Here is a 27,129-nt window from a genome sequence, read left to right on the forward strand (position 1 = left end):
TCAGGAAGTAAACATGGCATTGATTTAGTCCCCGTAGACGTAAAAGACTTAATAAGCTGCAAAATTAAAGAAACGTTTAGCCAAATTGTTGTTTTTTATGTAGGCTAATGTATTTTGTTGTTTTTTTGTTACACCTTTAAACTTTTAAAGGAGACCCATTATGCAGAGTTGACTTTTAGAAGCTTTTAACCAGATTAAGAATGATTTCCCCTTCTTATTTAACCACTCTAAGTTGTATTTAGAGTGATTCATGCATATTTCAGTAAGTTTTATTCGCTATTGCCATGAGACGCCTTTGCTCCGACAGCTCAGGGCTTCACCACTTCCCATGTCACGTCCACTGCTCTTTAAAGCAAAAAACGGTGACGTAGGATTCGGCTGTGTTATGTAGCAGTTTTGACTCTAATTAAAAAATAAAATTGCTGCTCGCTGTCGTGAACTGCAGCTCTTTAAAGGGCAAAATACGGCAGCACCGAAAAGAGGCCGACGCAAAACAACACTTAAAAATCAAGTTGTTTAACATCAATATTGCGATTTGAAAATGTCCAAAATATAGCATAAAAATCCACGGATGTCGTAGATTAGTTAAGATAAGATAAGATATTCCTTTATTTTCCACATAATGGGGAAATTTAATTGTTGCAACGCAGGTAGATACAGAGGAAAAGAACAGATGACTTATGGGAAGTTTAAAAAAACACTCTTAATAGAAGAACTCTTATAAACAAAAACTCTTATAAACAAAAACTCCTATAGACAAAACCTCTCATATCCTAATAAGGAATGGAGGGGAAAAATAGAGATAAAATAATAAAATAAAATAAAAACAGCTAGCATAAGACAAGATAATACTAATAATAATAATGGTAAAAAATAGAACGATATAGCAGACAAATTACAATAGGTCTTCTTTAATATTTTTAATTAGGCTAGTTTAAGGAACATCTGCATTCGAGATCCCTGTAGTAGAAGTACTTTGGATGTGCAGCCAGTAAAAGATTAGTAACACAACACACATAATAAAAAGTCAAAAGCCAAACACTGGTAAAGCATGAAGCCCCTCGATCTAGTAACAGCTCAAACACATCAAACCTATAACACTAATGCATTAAATGAATAAAGTTGATGTATTAGTTTATATATTCGATTCAACAAGTAGACTTTAGCTTGGATTACAGAAAAGAGACGCGGAACGCAACATTTCATGCTAGCATTGCCTTACCTTAAGTGGTCCACAGCTTGTAGTTTGTGTTATTCTTTGTCCTTTCTTCGTGGACCAGGGGAACGTGTTTGGTTGAACTGTAGAGGGAATAATGTCCATCTTTTTTGTTCTATCTCCATGAGCAAAGGTTTGTGTGTTTCTTATTTGTTTACCAGGTGCAATCATAGATGTCTCAGGTCATATGTCACTTCCTGAACGGCCCCGCCCACTTTTGGGTGAAAACAAACAGTAAAAGACTCTACTTGGCATTTTTCCTGATTATTTATCAGGTTTATTGCACATTTGTTCGAGTATTCACTGTTTGAGGTCTCAGGACATTTTTTTATCTTACATCGTATCAACACAGAGACGGGAAAAAAGGCTTTTATCAACTTTGTTCCTGTGGAACAAAACACAGAGACTTTTTAGATTAAATTATTGTATGTCTTTTAATGATTTTAAAGAACTGGTCAAGGACTACCCGCAGTGTTTTATATAATTGTATCTCAGATCGTATGGTTAAATGTGTTTTAATGTATTGATTAATTTGATTTAATGTTTTATTTGTGTTTAGTATCCTGTCTGTGTTTGTTATTTATTCTGTGTTGTGTTTTAACAGGGTACGCATGAAAAATAAAAACTTTTTTCATTGGGTTTTCCCTGTATAAATAAATCAAATGAATGAATGAATGAAAAAGGCGGGACATACACATTTTTAAAGCGTTACAGTTTGCTACAAAATATTGATTCTGGCAACACAGCAGCCATGGACGGAGAAGCTGGTGAATATTTTAAGTCAATTCATCGTTATAAGAAAAAACTGTGAGAAATGCGGGTCTAGATTATGTCCATTTAGCCGTCCAGAATGCTTTTGGCAAAATGACTCCACACAGGTGTCGTATCCTGGCAACTGCAACTATCCAACAGCCATGGACCGAGAAGTTTGGGAATATTTTAATTAAATCCTGAGTTATGGAAGTGTCAAATAAATGACCTGGAGATTGAGTTAGATGTAGTAGATGTCGTGGTGTAGTTGCACGTATGACCGGAGACATCTATGGGTGCAACATGTGACACAAAATGGCTGACCTAAAGTGGGTGTGGTCTTAACAACTTTCTCTTGTTCCTAAATAACCTTATTTTCCGGAGTATAAGTCGCACCAGCCAAACAATGCATAATAGAGAAGAAAAAAACATATATAAGTTGCACTGGAGTATGAAATGTGGTTGCAAGTGTGAAAATAACAAATATATTATACTTATATTTATATAAGTATAAATATAGGTATAAGTTGCACCCCAGCCAAAACTATGAAAAAAGGTGCGAATTATAGTCCGAAAAATACATATCTACAAAATATAATTATTGCATTCGGTTGAAAGTAGGAAAAATGTAGATGCAAATGTATGTAGGTTATAAATTTATCTTCTGGTAAGTAAATAGCTTCTGTCTTGTGTTGTGTTATGACAAATATATCTGTGTGTAATGTCTCAGGCGTCCAGGTATGTAGGACAAATATATTTCAAATGCAACACAATACATAAATACATATTGTACTAAAAAAACAGAAAACAAGCAGACACAAGAAGATTTGGTAAAATATATACTTTTATTATTTCTTCATACAAAGAAATATTATGAATGTTCAGTACTTTATCATCTAGAAACATCTCTCCCATTTCACTCTTGCATTGTGTAAAATTAATTCCTTTTGATGTACATACCACAAAATACTTGATTTACATGTCCTCTTTTGTACATACCGATCTGCCGGGCTAGATACCTATTATATGCAGGTAAGACAAACATCTTCTCGTTTTAGATCTGAAATCTGGTTGAATAAAACTCAACCGTAATGCAGCAACATGGAACAAACCCACGGGTGCAGCTTTTGTCATTTAATTGAAGGTTTGCTTTCTCTCTATCATTGGGACTTTATTTTGAGAACGGTACGTGAACTTAAGATACAGACCATCGTAAATGCTTCATCTGATTCAAACATTGCACTAAAAGGAGAAGAGGCGATGGAGGCTCTCGACCGACGGACTTTAAAACTACAAAACCAATTGGAAGTGCGACGCGCCCGGCCTCCATGACCCCGACTCTCACACATTGGTTTGAGGTTAACCCAGGCGACGGCTCCGACTTGAAAACAACGACAAAATGGCCGACTCTGTGAAGTGTTTGGCTGAACGGTGAAAGAGGCACGACATTTTCCCAAAGCATTAAAAGAAAAATAACTCGAACTTAACAGTGATTTGTGGTAGCAATGGTGTACATTCAATTAAAAGCCACCTATTTAAAAAAAAAAATCCCTTTCCGTGATGCCGATTAGCGATGCATAGCTCAACGTAGCGCCCTTTTGACAAGTCAAAAAGGGCGCTACGCATTTTCTCTGTCTTGCATATCAAGAATTCAAGTAGAAAGATAACGCACAAACGAAGCGATGCATGAAGGAACACGCGGAGATAGTGGGAACGTAAAACACGAACCCGGAGTTTTTGTTGGCAACACAAACGGATCGGAGACGTGTGAGAGGCGGATGAGATGTGTTACGACGACGGGGCGGTGAAGCATGAAGTGGGCGGGGCGCAGGGGGGCGGCGCGGCAAGTTTTGGGTGACATAAGAGATGAAATTTGAACGTAAACCTATCATTACTCTTGAAAACTGATATAGCAAACCACTGCATTTGTCGAAATCTCGTGGAAGCTTGCATTGGTTTCAAGCTTTGATACATCATACATCAATAACCAAAACCTAATGTATTTAATGTAGAATCCATGTTGCAAACTGTAGCAATATGGATTTGTTGTTTGCCAAAATCAGCATGGATGCAGGGCCGTTTCTAGCTTTTTAGGGGCCCTTACTTAACCAAATTGTAGTGTTCATCGTTCCTTTTATGGTTTGTGTCTAAATATATTTCACAAACAATTTTGAAGGTTTAAGAAGTATTATTTTTGTCAGGTCTCTCTTGTGGCTGGTGGGGCCCTATGCATATTTAGCTTGGAAACGTCGCTGCGTGGTCCTTTGCCACTGATAAAACTGATTTGAGTCTAGTCCACTACAGCGGGCCTTTAAGGGAAGTTCTTATCTCCATACACACCGGATGAGAAAACATCCATGGTGGAATTAGATTAAACGGGAACAGCTCTAAATACCTGCACTAAATGAAATGGCTATCAGTAAAATTTGATTCAGACTTTGCTTGACCTTTGAACTGCGGAGAAAGGGCAAAAGCCTGGATCTGAGCCAGCTCTGGCCCTTAATGGGGGATAAGCTAACGGGACTGCATCGATCAGCCTGTTACCTTTATGAGATTAGCATAGCGCTAACACGGCTCGCGCGGGGACGCGGGTGGGATTCGGAGTTTGATTGATGGACGGTTCATTGGAGCAGGCAGTTGGAGCACTCAGAGTGAGAGGGCAGCTGTGTACTTTGAAGATCCTATATGAGGCTATTTTCCCCGTTTCGTAGTCTTAAGGGCATCGTTGATAATAATAAGTGTTGTGCACCCATAACATAATAGTTATAAAATATCACCCATATCTTGGACCCCGCTCCCCTACCCGGAAATGCAAACGGCTAAGTTGGGCGGGGGAGAAGAGCTGCCTCCCCCGCCCAACCAGATGAAGCGACACAATGAGGATCAATCAGGGCTATTGATCCTCTTACGATTGAGTGGTCGGGGACGTGGTAGTGAGGGACGACGGACGTGGTGGATGTGAAATGGTTTATAAAGATGCACTTAGAGGAAATGTGATGAGGAAATGATCAAGTCAAATGCACATGTATGGACTCCTCTGTGAGCGCTCTGTACCCGTAATATGATGCTTCAAATTAGACCTTCAGTCGGCGCTGAGTATCTGCATTTTAAAAAGCACCATTATATTCACTGAGTTGACAGGACAACAAGAGAGGACTACAAGAATACAAAATGGAGGAATGTTTCAAAACAAGACACAAGGGCCGGATGTTATGTACAAATATGGTTAGGCAGCTTAGTGAATTAATTGCTTAGAAATAAAAAATAAATTATTATAAAATATATTTCTGTACATTTTACATATATATAGCAATAGCTCCACATTTTGCCATGGTTTAACAGAAGAAAATGGAAAAAGTTGCCCTGTGATTTTGCATCAATCCCAACCAAAGTTATGTCCCGTCATCTGATAGAACTTGAGGTTGAAGGGCCTGTAGAAGTCCCGTAGCCTCTGCACCACCTCGGGGTCGATGTTGGGGTGGGTTCGCCCTTTGGTCTTGCCCAGGCAGTGGGGTTTGCTGCTGCCCTCGGCCTTCTTCAGACACGGGAAGCCCTTGGTCTGGTTAAAGTAAAAGTGTTTGTCCGTTATGATCCGCTTGAGTCCCAGGAAGTCCTGCACGCGGCCCAGCTCTCCGGCCGGGTCGCTGATGAGCCGCTCCCCGCTCACGAACAGCAGCTGCTCCATGGGGAAGTACTGCAGCCAGTTGTCCAGGTGCTTGGCGTAAATCCCGATCTGGACGGCGCTCCACGAGGTATCGATCAGGCCCGTAGTCCTGTTTTTGAAGGTGAGGCTCTCGAAAGACGGGATGTCGGGCTTTTTGGACAGAGTCTGCGTGTAGTCCGAGATGGCTCTGGTCACCGGGTCGCGAACCACCACGATGAGCTTGGTGCCCCGGGACATGGCGGAGATCCGGGCCGGGGCCTCTCGGGTCACGAAGTAGCTGGGGGTCTTCTCCATGGTGATCTGACCCTCTAAAGTCTTGGGCATCAGCTCTCTGGAAGAAAAAGAAACGCACAATGAGAGGTTAGCATGAGGGTACGGCCTTTGCATAATGTAATCAGTTTGATGGAGTGCACTGGGTTCTGTAATCAATGACTCACGCTGCCTGTTTAGCCTTATTACAGCGAGGCTCAAAAGGCTATTAGTGCAGGCCGCGCTCCAACGTCAACACGCTCAATCACTCAAACAATATCTATGTCCTGATGCACGGCAGGCGGACCACAGAGAGCATATATTTGACTTTCTGACTTAGCCGTAATCTAAGTTTGAGGGGGAAGACTGGGGTGGTGGAAATGGAGCAGTGGGTGACGTATAGAACCGTGAAAACCATTTGTAAAAGTCTCGGTCATGTTGACTTTAGTGGAATGAAGTTACAAAGAAAATGCAGGACAACTCAACCATGTATAGCATGAAAATGTTAAAGTCTTTTTTTTTTCAGGTCAATGTTTGTTTTATAGTTTTTACAGTAACCAGATTGATTTATAATTCATTAATTCACCGCAATCATACTGGAATACTGTATTTTCTGGAGTATAAGTCGCACTAGCCAAAAAATGCATAACAGAGAAGGAAAAAACATATATAAGTCGCACTGGAGTATAAGTCGCACCAGCCAAAAAATGCATACTAGAGAAGAAAAAAAAACATATAAATTGCACTGGAGTATGAAATGCGGTTGCAAGTGTGAAAATAACAAATAATATCACATATAAGTCGCTCCAGATTATAAGTATAAGTATATAAGTATAAGTCGCACCCCGGCCAAAACTTTGAAAAAAGGTGCGGAAAATACGGTATTATGTATCTTTAAAATTTGTTTTACCGTTTCATGTTAAAAAAAAAAAAAAAAAAAAACAATGAAGCCATAATTGAGTCAGTTTTAGAAGCGCAAACTACTCAGAACAGAGTAAGTGGTTGAAAATTGTCAGGTTTTACACCACAAGGAATTTCCCAAGACGACAGTTAAGCTAACAATCTCGTTGATAATCCTCTTGAAACTCTTTCTCTAAACATATTCCCAAATGTGCAAACTCCTCTCTCCCGTTCGCCTTCCTCGAGATGAACTTCCAGACCTCACATCTCGACGCAGCATTTCAAAGCGCTCTGTCTCTCTCGCGCACAAAAATATACAACTGGAAATTGCCGTGCCCGCTCGTCTTTCAGCGCTGCCCCGCCAAGGAACATGTTTTTGGACGGAGACGTTCCTCGTTTTGGGTGAGGACCGGTGGATTTGTTACACCCAAACGTATCATTAGGCAGCACTTGAGAACTGCGTAGGGGAAAGTGAACATGCCCTGCTCTTTTGGTTTGGGTTTCAGACGCGGAGGCCGACTGCGAAGCGTAAGATTATAATGGCGGAGATAAGAGACATCGGTACAGGGATCACCTTTCCCGGACTTGGCGCTGGTTCTGTGGACGTCTACTGTATTGAGTGTGGTTTTGGGAGCGGTTTCAACAGCTCAGGATAGTAAAAGATACAATCCAGCGATTACCAAAGGCGGGTAGAAGCGAGTTACATTTATTCGGAGGAATTTTACGCTTGTACTTGTTAAATCATGATAGATTTAAAACCAAATCCTTCATCTCTAATTTATTGGCTTGGTTTCAGACGCTCAAAAATGTTCTTCAAGAATCGGGGCGGAATGATTTATGGCAATTTTTCTAACAAACATTGCAATTGTGATTAGATTGGATGAGATTTATGTTTTAATGGTTGGATTGTGTTCAAAGTGGAATTTTAAACATGTCCAGGAGCGTTGACATTTGAGAGAAGACTGAAATGTGAACTAGCAAAGCTGCACTTAAACTTGCAGAAGAATAAAATGTTTAGAGAAATCTAATCTAAACAGGTTTTATACATAATATGACTGGATATTCTGTTGTTTTCTACTTAAAAACAATTGTAGTCTTTGCAAATTACGATATATTTTGTAGCCTTAAGTAATTTTCTGCTTTGTGCTGTAGAACTATTTTTTTGTGATTTTTATGTATTTATTTTAGTCTGGGGAGGCAGAATTGATACTAAACCATGCTGGAAATGTTACACGCAGCTCATAAATGTTTAGTTTTTCTTCACCAAAATCATACATTTATTCATGCTTAATATATTTGAGTACAACATTTTACCATTGGTTGAATATCTTGAATTAACAATACCTTTTTTGACTTGAGAACCAGTTTGGCTCATGTAGGAAGCTCTGGCAATTACCCCCAAAGGCGTTGAACCATGGCAACAGTAAAAGGCCCAGGCAGAGCGAGATAACCTGGGTCAGTGGCGTATCAGGCTCCACGCTCTCTGATAAGAGCCGTGGCCGTTGAGACAAGGACTCTGGTGTACTATTGTGTCGCTTTCACTGGCGTAATACCATTCGAGCGCTCAGTCAACTCTACAATGTGTGTTTGCGTTTGGGATGGACGACATCTGAGGCACTGTAACTGTTCTCCAAGCAAACAGAACTCACTGATTACAATCGATACGGTCATTAGTTGAGCTTAATGGTTGTTGCAGCGAAATGAACCAACTTGGTTTGGTTTAAAAGCCAAAACAAAAGTTGTATTTGTTGTTAGGATTGAAAGGATTTATGTGGATTTATGCAAAACGGAAGAAAGGAGAACGACATGGACACATATCGAGTTGGATTTTAAGAGCTTTTGCCAATTCCACACCCCCATTTAGTTGATTATTTTGATGCACAGGGCTTATCTTTAGTCAACTACAACATTTATCGACGATTACCGCCCTGTAAACAAAAGGAACATATCCGTTACAATGAATGATCTACTTTTCGAGGCACTTTTCACGTCAAAAATACCGTTTGTGTCAATTCCAAGTCTAGATACATAGAAAGCTTTAGGCAGGGCATCCAGTGTTAAAACTATGCCAAATCATTAGTGTAGCAACCCCAGAAAAAGCAAAAAAGAAAACGCCATCCACTAACATTCTCAACCAATGCAACCCGCAGGACTCTTGGGTCTGGAAATGCTTTCCCGTCCGCATCGCCTGTTCCTATAGAAGCCCCTCTAAAAGCTTGAATCTAGTTCACGTCCATCGCCCTCATGGCTAATTCATAGCCTCCATTGGCGTGTGAATATTTGTGTGTGAGAAACACCCTTTTCAAAGCAGGAAATGAACAAGACTGACAAGAAAAGACCTTGGGTAATTTTAGGTAAGTAATAAAATGGCTTGTAAAAACGGAGCTGGCAGATTTGTGTAATCCTAATGCAGTGCCAGTGATCTAATTATGATAATATGATCTTGATTGCTGACACATCGGAGGGGTGAATAGGAGAATCGATGCGGGGAAGCCAAGCAGTTCGCGAAAAGCTCATTATTCCAGCGTTGCAATCAAATCAGCGAGAGCATGATGCCGTTTTATGAAGATTGAGAATCGTTTCAGCGCCAACATCAACATTATTTGAATTTCAGGACTGGAGAAGAACCGTTAGTGTGTGCTCAAGAAATTTAAACAACTTTTCCCTTTTGTTTTTTTCAATACACAATGGCGATTTGTCTGGGAAATATGTTGCTGTTGCGTTCGCCGACATCCAAACGGAGTCAAATGGCTTCGCGTTTAATCCGATTTCGAGAAGACAATGCAATAGAAGGGCAGCAAAAATGGGGGGGGAGTCTGAGTTACAATGTGCATATAGTGATAGATTATGCTTATCCGAGCTTAGGGTGTCCTGCTTGAAAAAAACAAGAGTTGGGGGGTTGCACTGGGCATAAAACAAGGAGTCGCTTGCTTGGACAGCTTGGGAAAAAGAACGGAATTTAGCGAGGAAATAGTCTTAAAAAGGGCGCCAAATTTGCAGAAAAGAAAAAGTCGTAAAAATGGCACCTTTGACTCAAGCTAGTATCTTGGTTAATGGTTGGTGAAGAGTTGAAGAGGCAGGGGAAAAGACACAAAGGTGAAATGTGACGCTCGGAAAAACAATAGCTATTCTGCTCCCGTGTGATTTATGAGGCCGCTGCTTTTTGGAGATTCGCTTTACAAACAGGCAGTTCTGTGACACAGCGGCAAGAGCCCTTTTTTAACCCCCCCTCCTTTTCTTTGAAAGTGAGCTATTGTCCCAGGGCGAAAGGGTGAGAGGGGCAGGGCGACACAGGGCGACAGAGGAGAGGAAGGAGGGAGGAGGACAAGAAGAGAAGTGCTTATCTGTGCTGGAGAGGGCCACTTCTGTACCCACTCAGGGTCCACAGAGGGGAGATGTTTGGAGAGCTCTTGAAAGGAACGAGTGTCCAAATGACTCAACATGGGCCGGGGGGAAAAAAGTGGACTCCAAGCTAAACAACTGAAATGTACAGGATTTACGTTGTACACTTTCAGCGGACAAAGAGGTTTGGGTTGACTTACTAGAATGACTCAAATCAGTACGTCGTTATGGGAATTTGCTGATACAGAATCGATTTCATGAGCTGCTGTATCGATAACGATTTGTTGGTTAATACTTGGGAAATTTTGGGATTTAATTATGCAAAACATCTGGCATATTTGACTCTTTTGATGGTTCAAATGGGTGTATTTCATATTTGGTTTGTGGAGGTTTAACAAAGAAATACTGTTGTTAAAATGTATTTGGTTCTTTTGGAAATAGTGACTAGAAGACATTTTGGTGCTACATTTGTAATGCTATATCTCTGTAAGTAATAAGCTCATCCGTATGTCTAGGCAGTCGTGTGAAAGTCAAATTTAATAAGTTATGTTGAATAATGTTTTAGATATGGACAACTTTCAGGGTTAGGGTTTAACATCTCTGCATGCTCGCCCAACGCTCATGGGTGAAAGATTAAGAAAGACATCAAGAAAACGGCGTAATAGTAGTATTGGTGGTAGTTAGAGATATACTGTACTAAAATATGGCTGGTAAAATAATCTGCACGTGGGATGAAGTCTCGACATTAAGTAAAGAAATTCAAGCTTACTTTCTTACTTAACAGCTGTCGAAAAGGAATCAAATATAGAACCTCATCCAACTTTATATTTCGCCCAAAACGCACGTCAACCATCTCGACTGCCAATCTCCCTCGTTTCTATGCACCTTTATCCATCGAGAGTACATCGCCGAGTTGAAAGACGTGCCAAAATGCAGCGATAAGACACAACAGACGGTCTTGTCACATGACGGCATCAAACGGGGGCCCCGGCTGGTGGCCCTTTGGCCCTTTTAAGGACCCGCGTCCCGATAGAGATAAACCACAGTCAGGAAAAGGCTTATTTCTGTCCGTCGCTCCTGTCACTTTTGATTAGATGATAACAGCCTGCCACCGTCTCCCTGACTCGCAGAACAGACAAAGGAATGAAAGCTATTTGCTCGATTTCCTTCTGGATAGGAAGGGTTTCAATTGTCTCGCGTGTCTGGATTTAGAACGCATTTGAATCGTAAATTATGGCTTGTTTATTTGAAAAACTGACAAATACAGTGCATGGATGGGTGCGCTGTAACTATTTAAGCTCACGTTTTGAGGACTCTTGAGTGTTTTACTGCCAGTCGGAGTCTGCGCCGCCCGACGCTGAAGAGGTCGAACCCAACTTGTTCAAATTAATGGGACAAAATCAAACAAATCGTTGCACTCACAAAAGCTATTACCGACTCTGGCTCGGCCTTAACGCACTTGAGCTCTCTCCCTCCATTGATCTGAAGTCTTGGCGGCCCCGGGCCCTTCTGATAGCAAAGTGACACTTGAGGGAGGAAATGAGAGAACAGGCCTCCTTTCATTTGTGAGGACCACTTCAGATGAGGCGCTGGGGCAAGCACAGACCAGGGACTTCGGAAAGCACAAAGGAGCGACTTTACTTAACCACTTGTGTGATCTTCACCAAGCTTTAAAAGAATAAGAGCTGGGAATGTGTTCACAGTACTTTTTGTTTTGTTTGGATAACACGGGATAATATAATGCGGCGCAAGGTGAAGCTAGCTTAAGTGATTGAGCGTAAAACTATTCAGTGACGTATGCTAGGGCGGCACGTTATAGGAAATGATCGCGATATGAGACATTTTCATCTTTATTACAACATATTCAGTACCTTAATGAATTAGTCAAGGTTCATTTAGACTGAATGAGGAAAGTTGTGAATAAAACTCTGCCCTTTTCCAACGTTTTCATTAAAAACGGAACATATCTGGAGGATCTTGGTGTTATGGCGATATGTTTAGCTAGTTGGGATGTCAATCATTAGCGTAAGCCAAACTTGCGCTATCAATTCAAGGGTTTACTAATCTGAAACAAGTTTGAATTTATTTAAATAACAGCGCTTATACTCAATAGTTGTTAAAGCTATAATTTTGTATTTCAAATCACTCTAGTTTCAAAAATGGCAACTATATCTTAGCATAACGAGGCTACACAAAGCTAGCTATTTTTATCCACAATCCCACATGGCATCAGCTGTATTTTAAAACCTAATTATCTGACTTTCTTGTACCAGTTCTTCGCATTTGTAAAGCCACAGCAGAGCACCTTAAACGAGGTGTACTAAACCACAAATGTTTAGCACGACACCTGCCCGTAACTAAACTCCTACACGAGGAGCTAAATGACGATACAACCTCATTAACCTGCCGCGCGTCTCCTGTCGCGCTGTCGAGCCTGCGGTTTCACATTAACAGGCTCCACTGAATAATGGTGTCATTGGAAACTCGGGGAGGCGGCTGAGTACTCATCTGTCTCCAACCTCCATTAATAATGCATGCCGGGGCCCGGATGGCAGAGCGGCGCATAAAGAAAATTGTATGGTATTTCTGATGCCGGTCTGTTTTGACATCTAATTTAAGCAGATCATGTCAACAGTATTTTTTGAAAATTGGAGATAATGGGTGCGCAGTTATGAAAAAATGTTGTGTGCTTTTGTTGTTGCGTAGATGTCAGTGTATGGACAAGAAAGTGGTGGAATTTTTTGCTTATTTGTTTGAACTACTCAAAAATGTTGCTTCATTTGGCTGATTAAATGAAATTACTTAGTGAAATAATGTCACTTTATAAGATTATTTCTGAAGACTTAATTTGACAAGACATGGGGGCGAGAGGGTAGAGACATTCAGCAACAAACCCAACCACGGCACCAACTGGGATGGGCGATATTGGCAAAAATTTATATCTCAACATGTTTTTTTTATCATCTTGAAGACTATATTTCAGACAATATTTCCACAAATGTGTTTGTATGTGTCTTGTGTGAGGTTAAAGTATTGCACACAATGTGAATGGACCATAAAATGAACCACAAAAGTGCAGAAATATAGATTTGTACCCTCGTTTGGAAGATTACACTAGACATTTTTCTCACTTTTTATACACGTTACTCTCGATATTCAATTCCAAAACCAGTCTGGCTTTGAAATATACTTGCATACCACGTCCAGCAGCGTTCATTCCACCACGCAACAAAAGACCCACATATAAACGCCAATGTTTAGCCACGACTGGTCCCAGGACCGCACCGGACAAGCCTGCTCTATGTGCAAAAAAAAACGCAGCCTGGGAATTGACTGACCCTCCCTGTACGCCGAACGTGACCAGAGCAACTCCAATCCATCCATCACTTCACACTGGAATCATGGGAGTCTGCAAACAGAACTCGAGCAATTTCAACAATTTTCTGTCAACGGGACGGACTGAAAAGGGAAAGCGAGGGAGAAGACTTGTGGTTGCAAATGGTTTCAGGCTTGGATCCAGTCTGACTTTGGGGCCACATCACGTCGTAGTAATAGTAGAATAAATAAACATGGAAGCGACCACAACTATAAAGCCTTTGACCACATTATCTGCATTAAAGTTTAGTGCGGCCACAACTGTCAATACCACCCAGCTCTACGCGACGGTTGAAAAGCGTTGCAAGCCCTAAATCCCTTTCCTTTAAATATTTGTTGGTATTTGGCGCCTATGCGAGTCAACGAAAGAATGTGCATATTACAACTTGAACATTTTTTGAAAACTCGATCTGGAACTTGCGTCGGGTTTGTGGCAGGGGGGGCGGCCGTCTGGAATTACCGAGTGTTAATAACCCTGCAGCGAAGCAAGGGAGCGCCATGTGGTATAAATAAAACACAGGACAGGAGCAGACTTGGTGAAAAGATGATGGTCGGAGGAGAGCGGCGGAGTCCAAATCCTCTCCCAGTGTGCGAAAATCATAGACAAGAAGCAAAACTGTTCCTGCTGGGGAACAGTTTTGCGCCAAATATGGTCATAAAAGTGTACCGATTTGATCGACACGCGATACAATGGAAGTAACTGGACGCTTACGGGTGTTACGGGCGAGGAGTGAAGTTACAGCGTGGGACTATATTTGGACAATGTGAGTAAACACCGCGGATGCCTTCCTGGACATAGCAACGCGCACGTGACTATAGCCGTGGCTGATGGCGCCATAATTACAGTTAGCTTCCCATTCATTGTTAGCTCGTTCAAAGACAGGATGTAGTGCACGTCATTGTCCGTTTTGGGAGCTGTTTTTCAAAGTGCCCGGATACTTTGCCACAAATCCCCGAAGTTGCTAGATCATAATTAAATCGGGACAAACTGTTCATGCTAGAACGCGGTGCAGAGCTGAGTGAAATCTGATTTGAGGTGTAAAATGGCTAACTTTGACGAAAACGAGCTAAAACGATAATTTTTGTTTTACCTTCTCAACCAACTCCATGAAATTATCCAACTTTGATTCATATACATTAAACTAATCACTATTTGGAGCATCAGTCAACAGAACGCATAACGCAAACTAATGATATTCATTGCATTTTCTATAGAGTCTCGTCACTACTCCGTCAAGGCTAAGCTAATTACGTTATTAGCTTAAACTTGACCAAACGAAAACACATCCAGTTTAGACCGCTTAAACAAGTTACGACTATAAGCCGAGCGCGTTCTGATTCTCTCCCACCCGGAGTCAATCCACAGCCGACAGATTAGCTCACATTTGTTTAATACCGCTAATCCTCGCTAATCAGTGTTTGCTTTTGGCTGTTTGCAGAAGGCGTTAGCGACCTAGCGGAGCCCCTAGCATTCCTGCAGAACGGGACGAAATGGACTGAATGTGGCGAATGAAGCGTGAAGGCATAAAAAAAAAAAAAAAACAAGGAGGAAAGAAAAGGGAAGAAAAAAAAGACAACAACAACAAGGGAATAGGCAATGCAGGGCTGCAGATGAGGGCTGGCTGTGTGTGTGTGTGTGTGTGTGCGCGCTAGCAGCCACCGATCAACCATTCTGACTGATTCGCTGACACCTGACATGCTCCGAGAGGCACACGACTCCTTGATCTAGCAACAGGGAAGATGAATAAAAGATGAAACAGACTGGAGAAGAACATACATGCCACCATAACCAACCCCCGGCCTGCTCGCTGTTCACACACACACACACACATAAAGAAGAGGTGAAGCTAGCTTGCGTGCGTTTTGCATCGTTGTCATCCGTAACTGGATACTTGTGGCAGAGACGGAAATACAGTAGGATAGTAATGCACGCGAGGTGAAAAACAAACTTTGACTGTTGGATTGTTTCAAATGGGAAAGCACAAATTGGTTGAGGGTAATTAGCACATCACGAAGGCAAACTTGTTACGTCAAGAAGAAGAAAACGCCAAAACCGTAACTTAAACCTCGACCAATAGAACATGAAATGCATATGACGGTCTTTCAGTTCAGCAGTTTATATTTCAGTCGAGTATTTATGCTCCTGGACTCATGATGTGCCAGCAGAACGGATTATGGATTCAAAGCGCAAATAGGCAACACAATATATCTCTGAAGTAGCGTAATATATCACAAGAACATCAAGGGACTCCATCAGACTGGAATATACAAGGTTTTTTTTTAATTAAAATTTTATTCGATTAGATTTTAATCATGAATAAATGAAGTAATAGCCTTAGCCAACACAGATCTGGCATGTATTGTTTAGTTTTAATATGGCTGAAATGATTGTGTTGAAGAAGTATATTTAAATATTGCAATATCGATATCACAGTATCATATTGCGCCGTTCTCCAATATATATCACGCAGCCCTAATTGTATCTCAAAGGTTGTAATTTCCCATGTAATCGTTTCACATTTCTTTTTAAAACCCGACCAAAATGAATGAGAAAAACAAGGAACGAGAGGTAGTTTTCTTTGGATTTGAGCCTGGATGTTGTCTCGAAGAGCGCGGCGATGACGAGATAATCACCGGAGCGATACTTTTTGAGTCGAGAGAAAAACGCTGTAAGTTTAATTACGGGCTCTCGTTGGATTCTCGTGTTTTTTGCGGTCGGGGGATTGCGATGATGAATGCGTTTTGCCTTTTCACCCTTTGCTGCATGTCTGCGACTGTGTACGCGGTCTTACTTTGTGCCAAATACATGAGATTAAATGACCAGAGGAAAAGACCAATAATAAAAAAAGACATTTGAGCGATTAGCGAGTAAAGTATTCAACGTCATTTTGTGAAAGTCTGTTTTCTTTACCGCAAACATGAACTCAATATGTGTCGCAAATGAAAAGGTAATTGAAGTAGAACAAAAACCTCAGGGAATAGCTTCAAAAACTTCAAAACAATCACGTATTTTGAATTCTTTTTGGATTTTGTTTTGTTTCACTGTCGCCCTGTGGCTTGTGTCGAAAAAGTGTCGTTTTATTGCGGTTTTGCAAGATTATTTTAAGCCAGAAAAGCAGGAGAAGATGGAGGATAATTGGTCGTGATTGGAGTGCTGTTGCCCGGTTGCCTTGGCGCTTTAAAAAAATCAAATAAAAAAAAAGCGACTTCTTATGGGCTCCACGGGGCCGGGAGCTTCTCTGGGACGACGCTGGCCTTTAACGAGCTGCTCTTTTTGCTGCCACGCGGATGCAAACCCCCCGAGACCTCTGCCACTTTCCCTGTGCGCGAGACCCACGGGTAAAGCACTCCTCGCCGACATAATGGACACCTCTGGGAGAGCTGCACGACTGAAGCGGTTTGCTGTCATAACTTCCACCTCAAAATGTCTTTTCCTCTGCAGTTTTTCCCGTAGCGAGCGCGTTTCGACTGCCATGTCTTTACAGGGAACGAAGGAAGTTTTTTTTTTTAAACCATGTAAAGCATTGATTGAATTGATCTAAAACAACTTAATAATAGATATGGGGCGTTGAACTGATTCTCTGCAACTCTTCATAAAAGAGACATACGCTCAGCACAGACAAGTGCAGTTTGCAGAAAGCGAGCAGATATGGGAACAAATCAATCTAAAAGTGATGTGTCCATCCCGGAGACGCCTGTCATGCTGCAATGTCAAATAAATATGGGAAGGAGTGTCTGGAATGCCAATGTGGTCCCATAAATTTGGATTTGGCTAGGTGTTTTTTTTATTTTTTATTTAGTATTTTGTATTTCTGTCATTTCTTTGTGATTTTAATGCATTTTTTCTGTTGTGTGAAGCACTGTGTATGAAATGTGCTCTACAAATAAACTTGCCTTGCCTTTACCTTCAAGCTGATTTTTATTCATGATGTGACATTTTTTAGTCTAAATTTTCCCGAAAAAAGCAAGAAATGACAGAGCTGTAGGTTCGGGATGGGACAAGATCTCGTGCGATAAGATTCTATAAGCTAAAAGATTGCGCGAACATGCGGAAACCGATCTTGTGACATGTGTTTATATTTGGCTTGGAAAGAAAACGTGTTAACACTAGTTGTTAGTTATATCTCTGGAGAAATGGTGGCAAAATCTAAAATGGCGAGGCCAAAATTGGATCCGGTCTCGTGTCTTGTCTTGTGGGAGTTGTGTCTCGTCCAATCTCAAGTGAAAAGTAAGCAAATGTACGAAGAATTACTCAAACTCTAACAACTTTGAGTAAACTAATGATGAGGGAAAATCACAATAAAATGTCTCTTTGGGGGTGTTTTTTTGACACCACGCTGCCTTTCTTAACTGCCAGTGAATGACCGTAAACTTTGGAAGTAGGTGGTTGTTTTTGCTCTGACATGTGCCGCTACAACCAAATTACCACCTTGTTAAACCTGGGATAATTCACACCCCAAACACAACGAGGGTTTGTCCCACGAGCCGACAGCCCCTCCGCTCCTTCTACCACTCCATTAGATGCCATTTTCTTTAACACTCTTTATCGTGCGCGGTCAGAAAACGGCACAAAGCTGCGGTCTGTGTCGAGTCGACGTCTGCGTTTTGTCTGCGCCTACAAAAGGGCTTCGTGAAAAGTTCGACAGCCAGATTTTGACAGGCTTTTCTTCGCCGTTCCAGCGGGAGGTTCCTGTCGGCGGCGGCCATATTGTCTTCTGGGGAGTGAGCGGCGGACGGTGGAGGCGGCGAGGGCGGCATGGGCGGAACGGACGCCCCTCTCGCTCCGCAGGTCTCCGCTTTCACGATTAAACGGTTGTAAACGGTTTGCCTTTTCAACGTTTCGCCCTCCCGCCGACAGAGGGCTACTTGTGGTCAGTGGGGCCTGCTGGACACACCGGGTCTGGCATGCGACGCTGTTCTTACGACGAGCGCGCAGCTGGACGATGGCGGAAAGCGGCTCATAACGAAAGAATTCTGAGTGTTTTTTCACGACGAGGCGCAGTGAGAATAGAAACGATAAAACGTCGCTGAACTTTCGCTCGTTGTTTGCAGACTGTATTTTGAAGAATCTGAGGGAGGGGAAGTGAACCTGCTGTCAGCTGGACGCTCCGCTGACCCGACTGAAAGCCCCTGTGGCGTAAAGGGCTTCCAGGAAACAATAGACGTGCCAAAACAACGATATGACCAGAACATTCTGTCATTCATATTTGGCAATATTCTTGGTTCTGTCTATCAAGAGAACCAAGCATGTACCTATAATATAATCCTGTCATGCAGTTTGAAGCAGAGTTCAGACTTTGGAGGAACAAATTTGACTATTTTTGGGTCAAATGATTAACTATTTTTATTGTATATGCTGACAAAATGTGTACATTGAAAGCCATTTTGATTTGTTTGGATAAGACAGACCAAAAACGACTGATCAAATAAAGGAAAATAAGCTGTGATTATATTTTGTCTCATAACTCAGCCTTTGTCAAACATATTTACATGAAGTATTCTTATTATTAGCATTATTAGCATTCACTTTATTTACTTCCTCTTTTTCATGAGTGCCCTGTAGACTGTCCAGTATATAAAGCTAACAGAAATTAAAAACCTGCTGTCTGCAAGAATGAGCCAAATCAAACTGAAAAACGATTTAAAACAATTAAGTTATTTAAAAAATCGAAGAAATTACAGTGTATTTAAACATGACTCCTTGCCATTGTAATCTGATCAAACCTACAACTTGCCTGTCGCTCACAACACTAATACCATCTCATTATGCGGCTGGTGTTTTAAGGCCGTCGCTCCCCGATGGCCCGCGGCCTCGTCCGGCGCTGCAGATGGTCTCCGCGCAGAAGCCGACAGCGGCAGACGCAGACCTGACCCCAGTCAAAAAGCTCTTAACCCGTTCCCCCCACGTCACCGCCGATCGGGCTCGACCGATCAATAGTGGCTTTTCCCCCGAGGAGCCGGACCGTGAAGGCACTGGTGACCGCTGCGGCGCTTTTGTGATCCTACGTAAAGATTATTTGTAGCCAGCTGCTGTGTGTCTGCATTTCCTTACGAATAAAGTTTTGTCCAATTAAACTCATCTCGTGTTTACAGACCGTGGGATATTTTAAAGGAGATGTATTGTGCTTTTTTTTCCAGGTACATAGTGTTGAAAGATTGCAAAATAGATCAACATTTTGCATTTTGTTCAATGTAAACCGCAATAATGATTCAAAACGGCTTAGTAATCGAAACAGGTCCATTGACTTCCTGTTCAAACCTGCTGAACTGCTAAGCCCCGCCCTCTTCATAGCGACATTTCCCCCCGTCACAAGCAGCAGATTGTCATGGGTACAGTTATACCATTACGTAACATTTTAGATCTCTATAAACGCATCACTCACAAGTCTTAGATTTTCTGGTACGGGGATGTGGGCGGGGATAGGGGAAAACAGGATTTTTTTCTCAGTTGCAGCCCAACACAAGATCACTCGGACATGCATGAATCAATCAAAATACAACTTTGAGTAAACTAATTACAAGGACGCACCATTTCATCAAGGTCAAAAGCTCATAAAAGTAGAATGATACGTCCCCTTTAAAGTTGTGGTTTTTTTGAATGATACGTCCCCTTTAAAGTTGTGATACGTCCCCTTTAAAGTTGTAGTGTTTTCGAATGATACGTCCCCTTTAAAGTTGTGATACGTCCCCTTTAAAGTTGTGATACGTCCCCTTTAAAGTTGTAGTGTTTTTGAATGATACGTCCCCTTTAAAGTAATGGTGTTTTTGAATGATACATCCCCTTTAAAGTTGTTGTGTTTTTTAATGCTACATCCCCTTTAAAGTTGTGGTGTTTTTTGAATGATACGTCACCTTTAAAGTTGTAGTGTTTTTGAATGATACGTCCCCTTTAAAGTTGTAGTGTTTTTGAATGATACGTCTCCTTTAAAGTTGTGGTGTTTTTGAATGATACGTCCCCTTTAAAGTTGTGATACGTCCCCTTTAAAGTTGTAGTGTTTTTGAATGATACGTCTCCTTTAAAGTTGTGGTGTTTTTGAATGATACGTCCCCTTTAAAGTTGTGATACATCCCCTTTAAAGTTGTGGTGTTTTTTGAATGATACGTCACCTTTAAAGTTGTGGTGTTTTTGAATGATACGTCCCCTTTAAAGTTGTAGTGTTTTTGAATGATACGTCCCCTTTAAAGTTGTGATACGTCCCCTTTAAAGTTGTGGTGTTTTTTGAATGATACGTCACCTTTAAAGTTGTGGTGTTTTTGAATGATACGTCCCCTTTAAAGTTGTAGTGTTTTTGAATGATACGTCCCCTTTAAAGTTGTGATACGTCCCCTTTAAAGTTGTGGTGTTTTTTGAATGATACGTCACCTTTAAAGTTGTGGCGTTTTTGAATGATACGTCCCCTTTAAAGTAATGGTGTTTTGAATGATACGTCCCCTTTAAAGTTGTGGTGTTTTTGAATGATACGTCACCTTTAAAGTTGTAGTGTTTTTGAATGATACGTCCCCTTTAAAGTAATGGTGTTTTTGAATGATACATCCCCTTTAAAGTTGTTGTGTTTTTTAATGCTACATCCCCTTTAAAGTTGTGGTGTTTTTGAAAGATACATCCCCTTTAAGGTAATGGTGTTTTTGAATGATACGTCCCCTTTAAAGTTGTAGTGTTTTTGAATGATACGTCCCCTTTAAAGTTGAGGTGTTTTTGAATGATACGTCCCCTTTAAAGTCGTGTTGTTTTGAATGATACTTCCCCCTTTAAAGTCGTGTTGTTTTGAATGATACGTCCCCTTTAAAGTTGTAGTGTTTTTTAACGATACGTCCCCTTTAAAGCTGTGGTGTTTTTATCGACCCTATAGGAAACAGGTGGCCTTATTTTGGGGAAGTGACAGGGGAAGGAAGAAGGCAATGGAGAGTGGAAGAGGTCACCTATGTGGAAACGGGTGCGCCCTGTGGTGAAGAGATAAAAAGACGTGCACCCATCCAGAACTGTCCCGGACGTGGCCGGCTAAAGCGGCCTGACTCCGGCGTGAGGAGGTGAATGAACGGGCATTAAAAGATAAAGTGCTTTCAAACGCGACAGAGTGTGATAAGCCATTTTCTGCACAATTTCAACAAAGCCACTGTTGTCGAAAAAGGTAATGTGACTGGTTTTACAGCCGCGTTAAGTCTGTTTACCGCTACTGTACTGTGATTTATCAGAGACGAGATACAAAGGTTGAGTGGAGAGACATCCTGCTTTGGGACGACGCCAGTTTTAGTACCGGGACGCCGTCTGACCCAACCTATGATCACAAACAGAAGCTGGAAGTTGGGTTTTTCGACTTTGACCATACATAAGGAGACTTTTTATGGACCAGGAGCAGAAAGGAGAAGGCTTGTAAAGAGTTAGCTTGCGATTTGTGGGCTAATTGTGAATATAACGTTCATTTTTACAGATAAACGTAGTGTTGTGTAGTCGTTTTACGCATGAATATTTGTAATAAATGGCATTTCCAGTGCAGTTTGCGTCAGACACGTGCTCCGATCATAGACGTTTAATAGTTTTGACAGCTTTTGCCTGCATTGCCATTTAATCGGCGCGCACAATGTGTCTTTAGTCGACTAAGAATGTGTTTTGTGTCAACTACGGCTAACGTTCAGCCGCCGCGCCATTTGGTCCCAAACTGCTGTCCGTATTAAATGCACGAGGGAGGAGCGAGCAACAGAGGGCCCCCAAAAAGGCAGCTGAGAGGAGAGCCCGCGACACGACAGCAAAACCGCACTACAGTAATTACATATCAAAGCCCTTCAGAGTCAATAGGCCCAAATGGAATATGAAGGGAACGACTTGGGCCGCGATGTGACAGCGAAGACGTAATGCTATAGCTTAGAAGTAGAGCATGTAGCCTAAAACATAATGTCAGAAAAGTGCTCTTGAAAATGTTGTATATCTGAGAAAAGTGATGTATAAGTGTGATTTTTCTGAATTTGTGTATTTGATGTTACAGTTCATTCACATTGAAGCAGCAATACTTTAACAAATAATCATATTAATCACTTTTTTAGTAAGATTTTAGTCAGTATGTACAGCGCTTTTGTATCCAGTTAAATTTACTTTAGCGCTCAGATGGTTTGATTTCATACAAATGGTCAGACACTTGAGGAATTTTGATCAATTAGACGATATTAAAGAAATAAAATGAAGGATTTGACTTTGATTATTGTGAATAAACATTGATATTGCGACATCCGTATCAACATATTAACAATATCGTTGTAAAACCCCCAAAACATATTTACCGCAGCTATTCGTCTTCATCCACCCCTGCTTAAAAGTAGATTAATTGCCGTTATTTTCAAGTTAAGTACAAAATTATACTTGATCACGTCTGCATTAAGCTCAAACAGGCCGTCTATTGTCTAAGATAAACCTCTACAAAACTTTCCTTCCAGACGCTAAGCCGCGTGTGGGTTGTAATCTCGTTCTATTAACCTCATTATTCATTAATGCGAGCGTTCGAGATCATTAATTTCCCCCGTCTCGCCATTATCAGATAGCTCCAACCCAGAGCAGCGCTGCGCTCCAGTCTAAGCAGGTGCCAACAGAAAATAAAGTCATAAATTTAGACTGTCTGAGGCCTTGGTTCGGTGGCTTTTACGCGCCGTGTCTGTGTGTGTGTGTGTGTGTGTGTGTGTGTGTGTGTGTGTGTGTGTGTGTGTGTGTGTGTGTGTGGCTGTCACTATAGGGCCACTTCATGCATGACCTCATCACGAAAATGTGCACCTCAAAAGCAAGTGTTTGTCGACAGAACAAACACAAACTGCCAAAGTCCTTGAACCAGAACCATGCGGTAATTAATTGTAAAACTTATTGACCCTGTACAGAAAGAATAGCTGCAAAATGAATTAACAGGTCGAATCCGTTGCTCGAACAAGTAAATAGCATCTGCAAACCATCGGAACTCCAAAGTAGACTTGTTTTACGTCAATAGTTGAAATCTTTTGGGTAGAAAAAGCGCGTTTCCCCAAGAGTCATCTCCGGTATCTTCTCCTAAGTTTCCTTTCACACTTCATTCTAACGCTCGAAACAAGCACTAAAACTTTCCCATGCAGTGAATGCTAACGCCGGCTGTTTCGCCGAGATAAAGTCCACTTTTGTCACTCCGGCTCTCGTAAAGCAACGTCTCCCGCGCAAAACCAAGGACACATTTATTCCCCGGCTATGAAATAAAATCAATAAAATGCCAGTTTCAGAATTGGATACTAAAAATTATTAGTAATGCAGTAAAAATGAGATACTAGCTTGACAGAAATGACTTGGCAAAAGTTTGTCGCGCCGCGGATGAAGGGCAGAGGACGACGGAGGCTGGCAAACTTTCTTGGCTGCACTTTGGAACACTTTGTCCCACGAAATACAGAGAAAAACACAATTCAACGCTCATTTCCCACTATCATTTATTTAGTAAATGTTGTGCTTTATGTGTAAAAATGTGGTTTTATCACTACAAGTTAATCAAAGTAAGTGAAAGGCCTAAGTGCAAACCCATGTCAATTATTGCATTTAAGCTAACATAAAGAGTCTGCCTTTTTAATCAATTCAAACTCCTTTATCTAATTGTCTAAGGACAGTTAATCGTGTTAGTGAAATAAAGTAGGTTATAGACAATTTGGGCTTTTAATACTACACAATTACACAACTTTACGTCCATGCTAATTAGCCAAATGAAGGTGGGATTTTGAAAGCTAATCAATAAACCGATTCAGTTATGTTATTTTAGCAAGATTGTGTCATTACGTTTTAATTACAACCAAATGGCAATACATGAACGCGATTTATTTTATTATTGTATTAAATTAATCAGGACTTATTTGACTCAAATGAAAAGCAAAAAGTTACACTCAAAGTTGCTAGCAGGCTAACATACGGGCTCGTATTTCGCAAACTTTGACCTATAAAGCTACGATCATTAGCAAAAGAGCTTCCCAATTTGGACTTTGTAATGTAAATGACGGGGGATAATGTTAGTGTGGTCCGCTCAAAGGGAAGTTAAGCTGTTTTGTCGAGGTTTTTGTTCTGGCAAAGACCCACACTTTGTCTTGCAGATGTCATTTCTTCCAACGCAGTCGAGCTTTTAGGCCATCGCTTATGAACACGGGCAGGAGGAACTGACCAAAAACAGCTTTATTCACAGGAAATGCACGAGATAGAGGTGGAATTGGTGAACACAGTATAAAAAATAAAATACATGGCTTTTTCTTATTGTAGTATGTAAAGAATCTGACCAGAGACACTTCAAGGTGCAATATGCTTAGTGTCCAATAGAGATCAGTGCGCGTCGCAAAAAACAGGGCAGAGTGTGACTTCTGTACACCAGCTTCAGATTATAGCCCGGGGCAATACTTCAAATATACATAAAAACAAGCTTTAAATGTAAAACAAGAGGGTGCAACGGTACAAAAATGGGAATAGCAGAGAGCACTGGAATGAGACAAATGACAAGCTGCGCCACGTCCACAATAAATGAAGAACCGTTGTTGAATATGATATTTTAGTTGAAGGGTAATGCGGTGTTTCCCACTAACAGAGGACACTTTTAATCTAAAATTCTACATAATAATCTAAAAACCAATCTGGATTATTATATTGGTGTAACAAAATCACACTTTGTTGCTGATTTATTGCCCTAAAACATAAAAAGTAACTCTATTGTCCACACAAAAAAGACTGTTAAATATGTATTAACTGACTCCACAAACTGCATGAAAAAATGTGTTAATATTCAACATATGAGAATCTTACAGCAGGAGAATTGAACAAAAAATGTAATAAATAAAAAACAAAAAGCAGGAGAATTGAACAAAAAAATAAAATAAATTAAAAAACCAAAAAACGAACTATAAAGAGTAGTTAAGATAAAAAGAAAAAGCGAAAATAATATACATATTAAAAAAAACTGCAACATTATTACAGTAAAAGTGAAACTAGAACGCACTTTCGTTATGGCGCAAAGACGCGTCAAAAAACAACACTATATAATAAGTAAAACTAGAACACATTTAAGAGTTTAAGATGTGAAAACGCGTTAAACGAAAAAAAAAGAAGCCACTTTGCGTGAACGTAACGCGAGTTCTTGCCGTACCTGTACCACTCCAGCCCGTTGTCGTAGTTGCGGTCGAAGAAGTGCGGCTCCGCTCCCACGGCCCTGATGTCCGGGTGCACCCGTAGGAACTCCAGCAGCGCCCGGGTACCTCCCTTCTTCACGCCGATGATAATGGCCTGCGGCAGCTTCTTGCTCCCGGCGCCGGAGGAGAAGCTGGACATCGCGCTCTGCTCCGCGCGCATCATCCCGGAGGGTAAGCTCCGCGGCGGCGGCGGCTGCTCGTCCCAGTCCTCCGCCCGGTCCGCGTCCAGCAGGTCCCGGGAGGCTGTGCGCACCGACGGCTCCTCGTAGTCCGACTCGATGTCCTCCCACGGCTGGGGCTTGGCTAAAAGTCTGGAGACGAGCCCCGCGCCACCGACACCTCCACCGACACTTCCAGCACCACCGCCGGCGCTCTCTGTCCTCTTCCCCGGCGCGGCGCTCTCCTTACCCCGGTAGCCGTCCGCCACCAAACTTGGCATGGTGGAGCAGTAGCCCACGCACGAGTACAGCATGTAAACCCACATTAGAAACATGACGCCGAGTAAAAGTAGCTTCTTCTTCACGGGGCTCGACCGGGAGGCGTGCGGGCTGTGGCAGACCGGGCTATATTCCATCAATCTCCCGGTGTAGAAGCATTTCCCCCGCGGCGCATGTTCGCCCTCCTCACTCCCGGCGGCACCTCTGCGATCCCGGCGAAATGAGACACATGCTACGGCTTCCGATCGATAAAAAAAAATGTGAATAAAACTAAATTAAACTAGTGCCATTTGACATGAATACGTGTGTATATGTGTGTGTCTGTCCAGGAAGCATAGTTATGACTGGGTAAAGTTGATCCCCGGTGATGGATGAACCGCGGCGCTGCTTCGCGTTCTCTCCGGGTTTTGATGGAGATGCGGCCGCGCGCTTGTCCTTATACAGTGAGGGGCGGGTGACAGGCAGCGGCGGTGGCCAATCAGAGCGCGCGGAGTGCCGTTTGTTGACAGAGGAGGGCCAATGGGAGCGGAGGGTGGACGGGTCCTTGCCGTAGGAGCGTCGCTATGGAGACGAAGCGCCGCTCAGGAGTTTGGGGAAAGTTTTTTGGACGGACAGAGGGTAATTGAGTAGTTTGTGGAAGTGTGGCGCCGCTGTTTCGGTTAAATGATCACGTAGTTGGTGATAAATGTGTTAATCTGACTGTTTTTATATGTTTTGTGTAAATATAAAGTATAAAGAAGTGAAACGGCGCGTGCTACTGTTTGGTTAAAAAAAGCTTAATAAAAAAATGTGAATAAATTAACGTGTTTAATAAGACTTTGCACCTGCTCGTTGCTGATATTTAGTTATTCGTTGATGATACGTTTTAATTTAATTGTTTTAATGTATTTAAATGTGTTATAACGGCGAGTTTAACTAAGATATAATAAGATGAATTACAAATGTCCATTCGTGTTATAGGCAAAATGTTGATGACTTAATCACCATTCAAAAAGTAGTATTTTTGTTTGATTTGCAGTCCATCCATTAGTTTCAGAAAG

At 41.6% G+C, this 27,129-nt stretch overlaps 1 protein-coding gene across 1 annotated transcript; it reads right to left on the minus strand.

Annotated features, from left to right (window-relative positions):
* Positions 1–2,792: 2,792 nt before the first annotated feature.
* Positions 2,793–26,341, minus strand: LOC140368610 (heparan sulfate glucosamine 3-O-sulfotransferase 3B1-like). The gene is made up of 2 exons (XM_072455576.1): positions 25,610–26,341; positions 2,793–5,961 (listed from the first exon to the last, which is right to left on the minus strand). The coding sequence occupies exons 1-2, from the start codon at positions 26,224–26,226 to the stop codon at positions 5,343–5,345; spliced, it is 1,236 nt and encodes a 411-aa protein (XP_072311677.1). The 5' UTR covers positions 26,227–26,341; the 3' UTR covers positions 2,793–5,342.
* Positions 26,342–27,129: the final 788 nt, after the last annotated feature.

This window comes from Eucyclogobius newberryi, unplaced genomic scaffold, assembly GCF_026437365.1.
Source record: "Eucyclogobius newberryi isolate DKJ021-1_F unplaced genomic scaffold, fEucNew1.0.hap1 SCAF_20, whole genome shotgun sequence".
Taxonomy (NCBI): Eukaryota; Metazoa; Chordata; class Actinopteri; order Gobiiformes; family Gobiidae; genus Eucyclogobius; species Eucyclogobius newberryi.

Bases quoted from the DNA above. Each gene is read 5' to 3' on its own strand.
- LOC140368610 (XM_072455576.1), bottom strand. From the start codon at position 26,226: ATGGAATATAGCCCGGTCTGCCACAGCCCGCACGCCTCCCGGTCGAGC. The intron at 5,962-25,609 runs GTACGGCAAGAA...TTTTTCTTCCAG, and splicing joins AACGGGCTGGAGTGGTACAG to AGAGCTGATGCCCAAGACTT.